Source organism: Fukomys damarensis, unplaced genomic scaffold, assembly GCF_012274545.1.
Source record: "Fukomys damarensis isolate Sample0158 unplaced genomic scaffold, DMR_v1.0_HiC HiC_scaffold_5, whole genome shotgun sequence".
Taxonomy (NCBI): Eukaryota; Metazoa; Chordata; class Mammalia; order Rodentia; family Bathyergidae; genus Fukomys; species Fukomys damarensis.
The window spans coordinates 41,320,557-41,336,146 of record NW_022900917.1 but is presented as its reverse complement, the minus strand read 5'-3'; the positions used below and the strand labels follow the sequence as shown (position 1 = coordinate 41,336,146).

The window sequence follows — 15,590 nt, the reverse complement described above, 5'->3', positions numbered from 1 at the left end:
TAACACAGGTAAAGCCTTTACACAGGGCCTGGGACGTAGAGGTTGCCCCATCAATATTAATTTTGTCCATCTTTTCTGTTAAAATGAATGCTATAAAGCTGCCAATTTATGGTCTTTTTTTTTTTTACCTACAAAAAGTGCGATTTCACACGGTTCAAGTTAAGGTTTAGGGGAAGCAGCTAGGGGAGTGACCAGTGGCTGCTTGGCCACTGTGGTGTGGCAGAGCTCCTGACAAGCTGAAACTGCATGGTAATGAGCCTCTACACCTGGCCATTTAAAATAAACAGGATAAGCAGCCATCGCGGCTGTGTTCGTTTTTCCAGGTACACAGGTGTGTGGTGGCTGAACACCGCTTCTCACAGAAAATGAAAATTCACAGGGTTGTCCGGGTGACTCAGCTTCTCTTTGCCACTAACTCTCACACTTTTTGCGCCTAAAAAGTAGAGAGCCGCTGTGTCTCCTTAAAAAGGGATCTGGGAGGCTGAGTTCCTGACGTCTCTGTTGTGAAGTTCTCTCCAGCTGCGGGAGGAAGGGGCTGGGGGGAGGGAGTTTGCATCCCTGTGGCAGCCTGTGAGCGTGCGGGTTCAAAGTTCAGTCCTCAGACAAAGGGAGTGAGACAAATTGAAGACAAGCTGCCGATTGTGGTGCACTGAGCTACTGAATGGCCAGTTTCCTCGGCAAAAAACATGAGCAACACATTTAAGCAATGGGATGCATGAAGCTAAGTATGGTGTAGAACTATTTGCAGGCCTTGGGAAAACAGCAAGGAGCTGTAGGCTCTCCTGTTGGAGGCGAGCTAATAATGTGAACTTTTGCTTTAGGTCCTCTTCCTTGGTGGTCAACCCTCATTCAATCCCTTTCATCCAGCCTTGGGTTATAGCTCTCTGACCTTCACAGCCTGGAGCAAATGTATTGTGTTTCCATGGAGTCTGCCTTCCCAACAAAGGCAGGAAGCCAGTTCAATATGGCGTGTTGGCTTAACAGGCAGAGGGGAGAGGTTATGCTCACGAGTGAAGCATGAAGGCAGATTATAGGTCACATTGGGGTACTGTTGAATCATATGGTAGCTTAGCCAGTCACAGCCTCTGAAAAATCTAAGGAAGTCTCTGACATAAAAGTAAAAACAGGGCTGGGGATTTAGCTCAGTGCCTGCCATGTAAGGGGCGAGGTCCTGAGTTTGACCCCCAGTGCCAAAAAAAAGTACAAACAGGGGCAGAGAATGAGGCTCAGTGGTAGAGTGCTTGCCGACCATGCCCAAGGCCCTGGGTTTGATCCCCAGCATTTTAAAAAGAAGAAAAAACACCTACAGTGATCCTTGCCACAAAGCCCTTCACTATGGCCAAGACCCTGCCAGACTCCTCGGCGTTACTTTCCCAGTAGCGTTAAGGACGCGTATCCTCACCTACTTCTCTTTCCTGCCTCAGTGATGTAATAGGACACGCCCCAGGGAAGTTAGAAGCTGTGCTCGTCACCCACCTGTGAGCTACGCCCCTGACAACTTGGTGGGTGGGGAGGTGGTTGCTAACTGCTTGGAACACACATAGAGGTTCAAACCTAAAAATCTCGGGAGAATAATTCATGTCTGCCAACTGTGAAAACAGAGCTTTTGGGTAAACAGTATATCGAAGGGAACATATCTCCGCATAAGCCACTGGACAAAGTTTCAACTTTCTCCCATTAGCTAAAGCTGGGGGGAAAAAATCTTGCCTTAAAAAGAATTTGTACTCTTACTCTTTTCATCCACAAATATGCAAAAAAGTGGCATACAGTTGAAGACGACAAATTCTAAATTCTCCATGCAAATTTCTGATTTGGGCAGAACTGCTCCCTTTTCGATAGTTCTACTTTATTTTTCTCTCGGCATTTACTACAATACCTCTGCTTACCCAAGTTCAACTGCCCAACACTAGGGGGCAGCATTCCAGTAGAACGTCCCGTGAAGCTTGCCCTGGAGTTGTGCGAGGCAGCCTTGTCCTGAAGCGGAGAAAAGAGTTTTATCTCTGCCTCCCAGGGTCTAGTAAGCTTGGCTCCTGACATGATAGTTGCCTGATTTATTTTTATTTACCACGTGGGTAATGTTAATCTCACTGGCTAGCTGGCATTAAAACGTTTATTTTTTTTTTTAAGATTGTTTCAAAATATTTCCGTTAGCAGTTTCATAAATTAAAGGGGCACCCAGAGATACACTAACTTGATAATTTTTTAAATTTAAAAATGAAAACTCAAATTCTTTTTTGTGTTTTTTAATGAAAGCCCAGGGGCTTTGTCCAGGTTTGAATAGTCAGGACCAACGCTGGAACCAAAACTCAGTTGCCTCACACCTCCTCCATCCTCCCACCACACCACTGTCCTCCGTTCCCCTCACCACAGCAGAGAGTGTCAGAGGTAGCTCCTGCGTATTCGCTCAGTTCTAATGGGTGGTTTGGGCATCATAAAAAGGCCTTTCAAATTATCTTTACTATATGCCTGCAGTTAAGATAGCGGGGTCTTGTTGTACATCCTTTCAGATGTTATCTACCTGGAGACATTTGCAGTCAGGAGAGAAATAGCTCCATAAAGTCAGGTAAGTGCCTTCAGTTTCAGTGAAAACAAAGATGCAGTGGCTTGGAAAAGTCAGTACAGAATTTCCATTTTAATACTTGGGAGTGTGTCTTAAATCTGTATAACTGGCTTCTTCTGGGAATTGAGACCTATTTCACTTCTTAGTGAATGATAGTCCTGCTACCAGTGTTCTTGAAGGCTTCGATCAGTAGTTTGTGTTGTTGCTGGGGACTAAATAACAAATGAAAAAATTGTTCAAATATAAAGCACAGAAATACATTAAGTTTCACTGGACTGACAGCAAAGGCCACCAGCAGTAAAAATGAACTGCTAAGTTTTTGCAGTTCCCTAAAATATGTAACACATGGATTCCTTGAGATTATTCTTTGCTAGTAAGTTGGCATCCTAAAACACTCATCAAAAAGAAAGATGACATTATGAATTTATTTTTTTCAGAATTCTTAGTCCTGTTTTTTGTCAATAAACAATGCTGTAAAGAAAATCAACCCCCTCCCCCCAAATGTGGCATAATGATAAAGATTGGATTTAAAACGCATTGATCGGATATCTGTGATCCAGTGTGCTGAGTAATAGTTTCAAAAAAGCAATGACCAAAGAAAGGCAGAGCAGAGGGAAGCCTAGCTGGGGAAAAGTTACAACTTGTGCATACGTGAACGGTCTGTGGGGGTGCTATACATCTCCCTGGGAGGCTGTGCTGGATGCGTAGATCTGGGGAAAGCCCTCACCAACAAACAACAGACAATGTACCTGCCTGGGCCAGGCATGAGTGGCCACCTCTCACACAAATTACTTTTCCTTTTCCATAGTGGGTCAGGAACCCAGAGGCACTCTAGTGCTGAGCTACATCCCCATCCCGGCCCCTTTTTATTTTTTATTTGAGACAGGATCTCACCAAGTTGCCCAGGCTGGCCTGAAATGTGGGACTCTTCTACCTCAACCTCCCACCTAGCCGGGGTTACAGGCAGGCAACACCACACCTGGTTTTTTGTTGTTGATGTTGTTGTTGTTGTTTTAAGAAAGCAACAGAAAATGTTTAAAATGACTATCTGGCCCTTCGTCCTCTCAATTTTAGCATCAGCCAGTGTTACCTACCCTTTCACTGATACTCCCACTGTGGCTCGGACGAGGGTCAGATTTTGTTCGGTATTTGCAACAAAAATCCACATTCAGTAGTGGGTGGAAGACATTTCAAGGGGAAGAAGGAGCCACTAATTACTTATTCACAGGCTCTCACTGTGTATCCCAGGCTGGCCTTGAACCTGTAATCCTCTTGCCTCAGTCTCCCAAGTGTGCCACCGCCCTCGTGTGCCCTCACACCTGGCTCCTCTAATAATTGAAGTAGGGAGAAAGGCTCAGGATTTAGAGAACTTACTCTTGATAGATGAAATGTATACCTCAGTTCTCCTTTCCCTGGCTGGGAGTTTGCAGTGCTTTGCGATACGGTAGTTCAGGACCCAGGTCACTGTGACACAAAGGGAGCAGCACTGAGGGCTTCAAAGTCTCACTTGTAAAATGGGGAAAAGATGCCCTAATGAGCTTTTAAACTCTGTCCTGCCTACCTATCCCATAATTGCTCTCTCGTGTCATGGAAGTCTCTCTTAATTTAATCGTCACAAGAACTCTTCAAAGTTGTCGTTCCCATTATATAGATGAGGACACTAAGCCTTAAAACAAAAAGAAAATCTTACCCAGAATCACAAAGTAGTAAGCAGCAGAGTTGGGATGAAAATTTGGATCCGATTGTAAAGCGTTATGGGGTAACTGCGTATGTAGCTTTTCCACTTTAACCTAAAACAGTTCCCAGCTCCTTTCCATGGCCTGTGTTCCAGCTGACAGCTCCCGGCCCTGTTTGAATAGTTTCAAGTCAATCCTTAGGGGAGCAAGCCTTAATTATCACTGGAGGACGAAAGGCTGCATCTTCAAGGAATCTGGCAGACCTCAGCAGGACGCAACCACAGGTCTTTGGCAGAAGATCGCTTTTCACCAGCATTGTCAATTCCGGCAAGGCTCGACCTTCCACCTGCAGGTCCTGAACAGCGGCTGTTCTCCGGGAAGCAGTGGCAGTCTGTCTTCCTGTGAAAGGCAGATGCGGGCCTCCCTCCCTGCCGCCCGCTGGGACTCCACCTGGGGCTTCATCTCCAGAGCGGGAGGTCATTTCCCAGATCGAGAAATTAAGAAACATAAAAGGGGAGGGGAGGACAACAGGCCCTGAAGTCTCCCTTTTAATATAAGCCAGATTTAACATGTGTCGTTCTACAAACCTGGGAGTCCCATGTGAACCTCCCGGTTCCATGCCAGCACGTCAAGCTAACCGGCGGAAGACAGAATTTGCCCACTGTGCACCTGCCTGTTGGTTCCCTATTGTAATTTTTATTTGTTCTGTGCTTTTTAAAAAGTCAACTGGATTTATCTTTAAATTAAGTTTCCCCGACATCAAAGGGACTAAGAGGAGGGTGTTTATTATAAAGAAACCCTGTGTGATCTTTTGGAGCTGTGTTCTGTGTTCAGGACACTATCAGTAAATAAATGGCTAGGGGACCTTTCATGGCCAACTTGCTGTATTTCTCTGACCTCAAACTACCCCTGTGGGTGAGAAACCCTTTTGCAAGGGGATTTGGAAGCCCCTCTTTCCTTCTCTCAGCCTCTTAATCTAATCCTGTTTGTAACTTGACATCTGCATGGAGAATGGGACTCTTGGGCTTCAGTTCCTACCCAACTCCCTTCTGAAGGCAGCTCCCTTCCAGATCCGGGCAACTCTTTCAGGCCAAAAAAAAAAAAAAAAAAGAGGACCATTTGGTTCATGAATCATTTACTGAATAGGCAAAAAGTTTATATTTCAAGTTTCTCTTTGAAAGAATGGAAGGTGCCCCTGGAAAGAGTTAATGTTTTGACACTAGTATTTTTTCAACCCAGATACTTATATGAAATGTGTTTGTTTGTTTATTGGCTGTGGAGGAAATTTGTGGTCCCCTGTTCTAGACATTTTTAAATGCTGCATTTAGCATTGACGTCTACGCTAGCTTTTTAAATGCTAAATGTATCAAAACAAGAGCAGCGCTGTGAGTTCCATTTACAAAAGAGAAGCTGAGCCTCGCTGTGTAACACTGTCCCTTTACACAGGCACCCGCTTACACTTCTGGGTACAGCTTGCACGCTTTGGGGGATGATGTCTTCTGAGTGTACTTGAAGTTGACGCCTCAGGTCAACATTCATACTGACTGACCATCGGAATAACTTGGGGTAACAAGAAGGCCCATGGTGCTGTTCTAGCACTTACCATAAAGGAGAGCTCTGCAGCTGGCAGAAGGAAATGTGTGACAACAGGCGGCATGGCATGTATGTGGCTCAGTGCATGTGGGAATGTCTCCAGGTACAAAGCTTGCATCTCAGAAGCTCCCAGGTTTTCCCTCATGGGAAATCCGCACCCCACAGCCTCAATAGGGTCATGCTGAAGTCCCTTACATCCCTGGGCCCGTGACTGATCATTTCTCTAGTTTTATAATATGAATGATGGCCAGGGGTACCGTTTAGTTACCCTTGTCTACAATCCTTTCTTCTCCGGTGGGATTTCCTGTAACAGATGGGCAGTCAGATTTCCCAGTCAGCACAGACTGTCCATCCTGTAAGACAGGCTACTGGTGAACTTAGGGCTTATACCACAGCATTCAGAGGTAGGAAGCCTGCCTCATTCACTTCACTCTTGGTTCATTGTGTTTCAAGAAAGTGAGCTTTGGAGTCCAGTCTTGATTCTACCTACTAATTCTGTTCATTGGAGCAGTTACTTAGCTTTACCAAGACTTGGTTTTCTCATTTATGAAGTGGGGATGATAGACTTATTTCCCAGAACAGCTGAGAGAGTTGCATGAGTTCACATATATAATTACTCCACATAATGCCACACAAATGGCAAATATGTCTATATGTTTAATGACACTTAAAGGGAAGGTTCAAACAGATTACTGTCTAGAGGAGAGTTCAGTTCAAGGACAAATACCTCTCAGTGTGAGAACTGCTCTAGCATAGGTCTGCCCTTTTGGGAGATGTGGTAACATCTAATGGTCAAAGCAGTTGGCAAAACTTAAAGAGAAGTGACATCTTTTGAGGGTCCCGAATGGGATGCGTCTTCCACCAGCTGGATCTTTGCAATAGATTAAATGTAGGCTTGAACTCATGTAGAGCATGAGATCTACTTGTACAGCAGGAAGATCTACTTCTCTGTGGTTTGCAGAACTGTTGCCCGGTACCATATTGATTTCTCTATGAAATGAATAGCGTTATGGTAGGCATGCATATCACAGAAGTAGTCCCAGTTATAATTCGAGTAAATGTAATGAAATCAATGCTTTTAGTGTGTAAGAGTAAGAATGCAGAAAACACTCATACGTTTATGTAAACTCCTATGGATGCACATGGATAGATAGCCCACAAAATGCTTTAAGAAATCCAAAAGGGAAAATGTGTTAAACTTGTAATTGTTCACCGTTCCACATATTTGTGACTATATTTAATAACATAATTGGCAGTAAACTTTTTATGAGTTAGCATCACCTCAAGAACATTCTCTTCTACATTAGTGAGTTTTCTCTGTAGATGTGTAACATCATCTTGATGCGTTCCTTGCATTTTTATACATTGAAGCCAAATGAACTTGTGCTAAGTACATGTTCAGCAGCCAGTCCGGGCATACCTTGAGAGGATATATGCTATTTGGGGTGGTGAGGAGTTCGGATCTCCTTATAAGCACAAAGAGGAGACATTTGGGAAAGAAGAATGCTTTAAAGGTGTCTAAACTATCTTTCTTACGTGATTATTTCATGAAGTTTAATTTGCTCCTTTCAATTAATAAATAAAACATATACATAGTAAGATTTCTTTCTGGGTATTTTCAGAACTCCTAGTTATAACTATGCACCAAATATGGATAAACACTGGATTATGCAGTACACAGGACCAATGCTGCCCATCCATATGGAATTTACAAATGTTCTACAGCGCAAGAGACTCCAGACTTTGATGTCGGTGGATGATTCTGTGGAAAGGGTAAGCCCTGGCCTGTCGCAGGGACGGGCTTTGTCTGACTTCCTTTGTCTTGCCATGCTTGTCACTCCTGCTTGTTTATTTCATGTCCAAGCATCTTGTCGAGTGTGTTCTGTGACTAACCCACACACCCCAATCCTATTTCTCCAGGTTGAGTTCTTGCTAGTGATGGAGAGAAAAATAAAAACATCATAAGTTAGAGGTTGCACCTTCCAATACCTTTAGAAATCAATCAAACAACGTAAATGACTAAAGCAGTAGGGATTGTGGAGACTGTGAGGAACTTAGTAATTGTCCTATCTGATGCAGCAACAACTACTCAGCTCAGGCTAATTTTTGCCATGTAGAAATGGGAATCAAGTATCATCTAGTTTTCTGGCTTTTTTAAAAGAAGCCAGAAACACAAATATTTTTATTTGAAATTTCCCAAGTTTAAAAATCTAGCATAAGCCAAACAAGACAATCTGGATCTACCTGGATCCAGGTCAGAGGCGGCCTGTTTTTAACCCTTCACGGTTACATACACCAGTGATGAAATTAAATAATGCTTTAACAGCAGATTGTCAAAGTGAAATCTATGAGGTTTAGTGGTAGAGATTGTTCCGTGGCTTGTTGTTGTTTTGTTATTGTTGTTTTACCAAGCAGACAAATAAAACTTATACATAAAATGGGCCAGATTCGAAAAAGTTGTGTTTCATCCATATCATAAGGTGTCATCTCTCCAGGACTGGAGTGATTAGAAAATGTGTTTGTCAGCCTTATTAAAGTCATTCTTTTAGAAATAATGAGAAAAAGGATTTGGGAGAAACTGCCGCAACACTGTGCAGTGTTATTTCTGACATCCCAATTGGTCCTGCCATGGCCTGTGCTGTTTTTCAGCTGTACGACATGCTCGTGGAGACAGGCGAACTGGACAACACTTACATCATTTACACCGCCGACCACGGTTACCACATTGGGCAGTTTGGACTGGTCAAGGGGAAATCCATGCCATATGACTTTGACATCCGTGTGCCTTTCTTTATTCGTGGTCCGAGCGTGGAACCAGGATCAATGTACGTATTTCTGTTTGCATCTTTCAGCTGTTGCAGATCTTGTGGGTCCAAGGTAATTCAATTGCTAATCTCAGGGTCTGGTTTCTTTTCTAGCACAACTAGAAATGGTGTGGGTAGGTTGGTAATTTAGAAGCTGAAAACCTTTCCCCTCACCACACATTAAATTAAGCAACATTTGCTTTAAACAGGAAGTATAACTATCATATGACAAATTCTCTCAAATTGATCAGAAGTGTCATGTCTTTTTTTTTTTTTCTGGTAGCAGGGATCGAACTCAGGACTTGGAGCTTGCAAGGCAGGAGGCAGAACCACTGAGCTAAATCTTTTTGATCTGTGGATAAAGACAAAATAAAATCTTTGGGGACATTATCTTTACCTTCTCTGAATTAGAGAAGGTCACTTTTTTTTTTTTTTTTTTGGGTACTGGGGATCAAACTTGGAACTTTCTGCTTTTGAGGCAGGTGGCAGAACCACTGAGCTAAATCCCTGGCCCTACTGTCACTTTTTTAAATGATGAATGCTTAGCTGGGTGTGGCACACACACCTGTAATCTCAGTACTCCAGGAGGCTGAGGCACAGAGGATGAAAAAGTTGAATCCAATCTACACAATTTAGCAATATAGATCCTGTCTCAAAATTAAAAAAAAAAAAAAATTAAAGGTGTGGGATATAGCTCAGTGCAAAGGTCCTGGGTTCAGTTCCCAGTGTGACAATCAGTCAGATAATCCACACAAAAACATAGAACAATGTCATCCTCTTCGTATTTATTTTCATTTTTAAAAAATATTACTAAATCATTTTTAAAAGACAACTTTAAAATGTGTGATTTTCTTTTAAGAGGAGAGAGACTTAAGGCACTAGAGTTCTGTTTCAGTCACCTTGGGCTGGCACTACTTCCTGGAAAGCCACTGCTTTACATCTCTGTTTTCCCATCATAAAATGAGCGCCTTATGCCAGGCCAATAGTGTCAGAACATTTTGTATAAAATCAGATTATGCACACACAGGAATCACGAGAAGGGTAAAAGAGAAGAGTAAATGTAGAACCTCTTCTAACCCGACTCTGTGGTATAAGCACCCGTCTCAGAGTCCCTGATTCTGGACATGCAACATTGGTCTGGATTCTGCTACGCCTACCACACTACATCCTGGGCTGATGGAGGAAGAAGGGTTTCTTTTAAGATAGTTATGAAACCAACTGGGAATTGTTGTCTCTATAGTTAGAAAGCTTTGTGTTTCTAACACCAGGCTACCAAAGACTTGGCAGCGTTGCTTAGATTCAGCTCTAAAAACTGCTGATGTCCTTTGCTAGAATTCTGATGTTAAATCCCTAGTTCAGCAGAGGAGTTATGGACTACTTAGTATTAGAGGGAAGCGCACATCACACAGAAACCATGTTCTCAGCAGTGTCTGGTTTGGCAGAGTGGCCAGAGCGCAAGAAATGTGGGGCATCTCACCAGCCTGACCCAGTGAAAGTCGATCTTGTTCAGTGCTATTGCTGCTGACCCCTCGTCCACTCTGCCCAAATATCACTGCCCACCCCCAGAAAGTCGGGGAAGGATGAGAAGACCTGAGAGCTGAGGACTCACAGCTATAGAAGGAGCAATCTTAAATGCCACCTTCTAGTGGCTTTGAGTCCAGGTCCTAACCACCTGTCTCTCTGCAGAGTCCCACAGATTGTTCTTAACATCGACCTGGCCCCTACAATCCTGGATATCGCTGGGCTCGACACACCTCCCGATGTGGATGGCAAGTCTGTCCTCAAACTTCTGGACCTGGAAAAGCCAGGTAACAGGTGCGTCAACATTCCTTCTCCCAGCCAATCCTGAGTACATTGAGCTGGCGCCCAGAGCCAGCCTGCAGCTGAAAAAAGTGAAGGCAAAAGACACTTTGCCTCTGAGTGAGGATCACCCCAAGCTGAGCCTCTCTCGGCTGCTTGTGAATAACACATTGATGGAGATCTAGTCATGGTCTGTGGGAAGTGAGAGGTGTTCTTTAAATAAACTGTTAGCACAGATCCATTTGCAAAAGTTTCCAGATGCCAACAGTAAATATTACTATTTTGCTTTCAGGTTTCGAACAAACAAGAAGGCCAGAATTTGGCGTGACACATTTCTAGTGGAAAGAGGGTAATTACTGGTTCCTGGGGTGCTTCTGGGAACTAGTCCTAGTGGGCAGCTCTCCCTGCTGGGTATTTTTTTTTCCCTCCTTATTTTGGTTTACTGTGGATTTCATAAGCCTGGTCATAAGAATAAATGGTTTGCTGCCTCAGAACTATAAAGGATAAATATTATAAGACGGGCAACAGGTTTACTGTTCCCCCCTCAGCCTTGGTTCCTAATCGGACCATCCCTCCCACCTCCTTCTCTGAGTAGCCTCGAAGGCTTGGCTGGTACCCAGCTTTCTACTTCTTTTCCTTTTGTGCCTTTCATAGTTTTAAATATATAAGTGAATGCCATTGAAATTATTTCCATATTCACTTCTGGGTTTTCCCTTTTGATTCATTACTCTCATTGTCTTGTTTTCCTTCTGTATATAAATTCGGAGAGAGAAAAACTAATTGTGTTTTAATGAAAAGAACTTTGGGCATGTAAAACTAAACATTGACCAAAGTTTTAAATTTGTGTATGTGCTGCCGAAGTGAGCACAAAAGTTTTAAATTTGTGCTTTAAGGGGACAGGATGATTCTTCTTGTCCTGATGTTACAACTTTATAGAACCCGGCTTGTAATTTTCAAAGAGAATTCAGCAAATATTGAACTCCTGTAGACAGACCCTTAACATCCATGGCTTGCTATTTGAAGAATCTTGAGCCATGTGACAAGGAAGCAAAAGAGAATAGGCAACGCTGGGGGAAGGTAACTCAGCTCACTTCTCATATCAGAGCTTTTCTCCTTCTCTCAAAGCAAATTTTTACGCAAGAAGGAGGAATCCAGCAAAAACACTCAACAGTCCAATCACTTGCCAAAATACGAGAGAGTCAAAGAACTGTGCCAGCAGGCCAGGTACCAGACAGCCTGTGAGCAGCCTGGGCAGGTGAGTGACACCACTTCCCTTTCACATCATTCCTGCGCCTCTCCATTTCTAATGAAAAAGTCTCTCCGCATATAAAATAGTGTACATTTGTGTATGCAGCAGCTTTCCATAGTGATCCTGAGGACAAGCTCGCTGCACTGCCTCTCTGCAGACATAATTGTCTACCTGGTCCGAGCTGGAACTCCTCATCTCATCTCCGCTTGAGCTCCCTCCAGTCCACAAGATGATGCTCCTAGGGAGAGTTCTGTGCCCATAGACACTGCCTGCTTTTGAGGGGAAGGATCCTCAAAGAGCGATGGAAAGCCTGCCTAGTCAAGTCATGGGTACTTGCTGAGCGGTGAACCACTGCAAGAGACAGGATGCAATCTTTCCACCCAAGGCTACATTCAGATGTCATCTAACACAAAGTGTAGGGTAGACTCTGTGACCGACTTTGGAAAAGGAAAGCCACATTCTGTGTGTGTATCGTTTGTACCACTATTCATCAACGCTGACGTCAACCATTTCATTACAATGAATTCTTCCCATTATAGAAATATTACAGAATCTGGGACTACCAACCCCCACGATTACCAATATGGTGGCAAAATATCCTGTACAGTGAATTAACACTGCACTTAAGAAAAGTGAGGCTATACGTCACTAACATCACCAACACTGTTCGATTGAAATCTATGCTGACTGATAGGAAATCCGTAGAAGGTGAAAGAAAAGGCTGTCATGATGAGAGGGGAAACAAATTCTACCAAAATAATCAGGAAAGTAAAAAGAACAGCCTTTTATTAAGCATTCATCTCACACGAGACACAATACACTGGATGTTATACGTAGGTTTAATCCTCACATCTTTCCAGTGAGGCAGGCAGTGTCATTCCTGTTTCACAAATGGCAGCGGAGCAGTGGCGAAGCTGGAATCCAAAGGACCGTTGGCCGATTCCAACACTCAGGCCCCCAGTCTTCCAAGCTGAGCTACATTAACGAGGTAAAGAACTGAGATGTTCTCTGAATCTTTCAACTTCTCCCAACCTGTAGCCACTCAATCAGTCAGCACCAGTTCACGATATCAGACACATACAGTGGGCAGCCTAGTTATTCTCAAAATGCTCTCACTCATTGTACTTACTCTCTGCTGTCCAGTGCATCTACATAGATGATTGTGATAAACACCTTGATCCTAACTCTATTCCCTCGTGCTCTTCTTGTGCACAGGATCTCTTTGAAGTAGAAGAGGGTGGTGAGGAGAGAGAGTTGTTGAAGGAAGGGATAAAATCAGCCCTTCATGTTATTCTACTAAGTCTCGATTTTCAAGTGTTTAGTGGAGAAGCTTAGACCTATTCATTATGCTTTAATTTGAAGTCTTCAGATCTTTCTTACGGAAGCTCTAAGTATTATGAATAAAACCCCAGAATTGTTTTGTAGCTTTAAGATGGTTTTTATGAGGACGCCTCAGTAGGCTAATTTACTTTTATCCAAGAGCTGGAAATGTGTGGTGTTCATGCAAACTGATGATCTTGTTACCGTCTGAGCCCTCTTAGTGATGAGCAAGATGGCCATTTGGGAATAAGGTACACCGCCTGCCTACTTTTCAGTATATAATTTTGCGATTCTCTCCATATGGCTTATGCTGAAATTTTAATGTATGTCCTAAAGGACAAATATAACATAAACTAGATTATGGTGCTTGGCACACGCTTTGCCCTCGTGTGCCAAATGTAAACTATATTAAAAACTTAATTTTGCTTTTTCATATCTTTCTAAACTTATTTTACTCCCCTGAAATGTGTTTATGTATAGCTCCTTGGAAATTTCCTCCACTGATCTCCTTTAGAAGTTTCTGAGTAAGTGGAACAAAGAATTAGGCTCTGCCCACATGATGACTTTTTTCTATAAGATTTTTAAAATTCCGTACAAGTAAGCTGGAGAAGTGAAGACCTGAAGAGGCTACAGGGCCACCTTGAGCTGCAGGCATCAGGCTCTGCCCATGATGACTTTTTTTCTATAAGATTTTTAAAATTCCGTACAAGTAAGCTGGAGAAGTGAAGACCTGAAGAGGCTACAGGGCCACCTTGAGCTGCAGGCATCCACGGCACTAGTGAGTAGTTCCCCGAGTCTGGTCGCTAGGCTCCCTGCTAAGATGAGCGGGGAGCCTGTCAGAAACGCAAGTCCTCTGGCCACCCCAGACCTACTGTGTCAGAATCCCCAGGGGGAAGCCCAGAAATCTGTGTGGTAATCAGTCTCCAGGTGACTCTGAAACACATTTCTGACCCACTGCCACGTCAACTGAAGTCACAGCTCAAGACTCCGAGAACCTCAAGACAATTTTGAGTCCCTGCAACGTGGCTGTCAAATCTGTGGGTCCAACCTGATAGCTCTGCTGTGTTCAACAGAATCTTTACCTCTTGGCCTTTTGCTCTTTCTGTCTGGCTATTTGAAGATGATCTTTTTGGTGACAGCATCACTGAATTAAAAGAGAAGAGGCGTCCAAAATAATGCGGTTGTGGTGCTTGGCATAGAGGTGGCAGCTAAGGTTCACACTGACTGGCGTGGAGTCTGCTCTCTTGACACTGGCCTCACACCCGGCCGTGCCCTCCTGCTTGTCTTCCTCTTAGCAGTTGTAACTGCTGCATCGCTAAGACAGCACAGTCTCCGCTTGGACCCTTCATGGGACATAGAGGGAAAAGCCCTCACTCTGAGCCCCACTAATTCCCCAAGGAAGGTGTACATTCCGCCCTCTCATCCCACATCCATACCCGGCTAGCGTGAGCGTGGGTGCAGGAAGTAGAGTGAAGAAGGGAGGTCGAAAGGCTTGGGCAGGAACATCGGCAGCCAGCACTTCGCAACCGTGTGTCCTTGAACAAGTCACTTAATTTTTCCCGAGTCTGTGTCTCTGAAACGCAGGAAGTTCATTCACTCTTACGACGATTAAGTGCTCTCATCCCTGTAAAGTGCTAGGTGAGACATTATCATCTTCTCCGGCCGGTGAGTGTTGGGTGCTGCTATTCTTCCGGGCCGTCTTACCTGCTGTTTTCCTTTCTGTGAAACCAACAGGGGATTAAAATGGGCTGGAATCCCAGATGCTGGGCATCGCTTCCTGGCTGTGCATTGAGCCACCAACAGGGACTAATTAAGACGACATGGACATATGTGTTTGTATTGCTTCCATGTTTCTGAATTCATCCAGGACAGAGTGTGAATTCCTGCCACTTTCTCAGCTAGGCACTGCGTCCCAAGCACATTTGTGTACACACACAAGGACACACATGCACACTTGTGTGCAAATCAGCTTTTCCTTAAAAAGACTTCTGTTTGGGAATGAATAGATCAGCGCTGCTCAGTTCTGGCTACACATTTCAATCACCTGTGCGGACTTTTGAAAGCTAGTGGTATACTGACCTGCCCCAGAGCCAACCAGACGTCTCTAGATGAGGCCAAGGCCTCACTTTTTGTTGCTGTTTTTGTTGTTGCTACCTTGGTCTTGTTTTAACAGCGTTAAGAATCCCAGGCCTAGAATCGGAGAACGTCCATGCTAGAAAGAGTCCTAGAAACCTTCCAGCTGAAATGATAACATCTTCCTGATAAGGAAAGTTCGGTCCAGAAAAACTCAAGCTTAACCTACATCTCTTCACTTTACATTGTGTGCTTTCTTCCTTGTAACTTACGGCCTCCACAAACGTGAGACTTCTGCCTTTAACTCAGTGACTGGCATTTGTATCAAGGGCAGTTGCCACTGACAGCGATAGTCCTCAGTCGTGATTCCTTAACCAGGAGTTACATGAAAGAGAAACTCCCTGGACATCCCGTTTTGAAGTACATTTCATGTATTCTCTGGCATTTTGCAAGGGGAAAAAAAGCTTGATTTATTTTTGAGGGGCAAATGTCATGTTCCCTTCTTGAGCATTGTT

The 15,590-nt window shown here is 43.8% G+C and overlaps 1 protein-coding gene across 5 annotated transcripts in view; it reads left to right on the top strand.

Moving 5' to 3' along the window:
* The window catches only part of Sulf1 (sulfatase 1), a 175,174-nt gene that overhangs the window by 128,424 nt on the left and 31,160 nt on the right, over positions 1-15,590 (top strand). For all 5 annotated transcript variants that reach the window (XM_033760609.1, XM_010608992.2, XM_033760606.1 and 2 more), the window contains exons 7-11: positions 7,452-7,602; positions 8,479-8,654; positions 10,320-10,448; positions 10,726-10,782; positions 11,559-11,688. In XM_033760609.1, the coding sequence (XP_033616500.1) occupies positions 7,452-7,602; positions 8,479-8,654; positions 10,320-10,448; positions 10,726-10,782; positions 11,559-11,688 (643 nt within the window). The remainder of the gene's footprint in view (positions 1-7,451; positions 7,603-8,478; positions 8,655-10,319; positions 10,449-10,725; positions 10,783-11,558; positions 11,689-15,590) is intronic.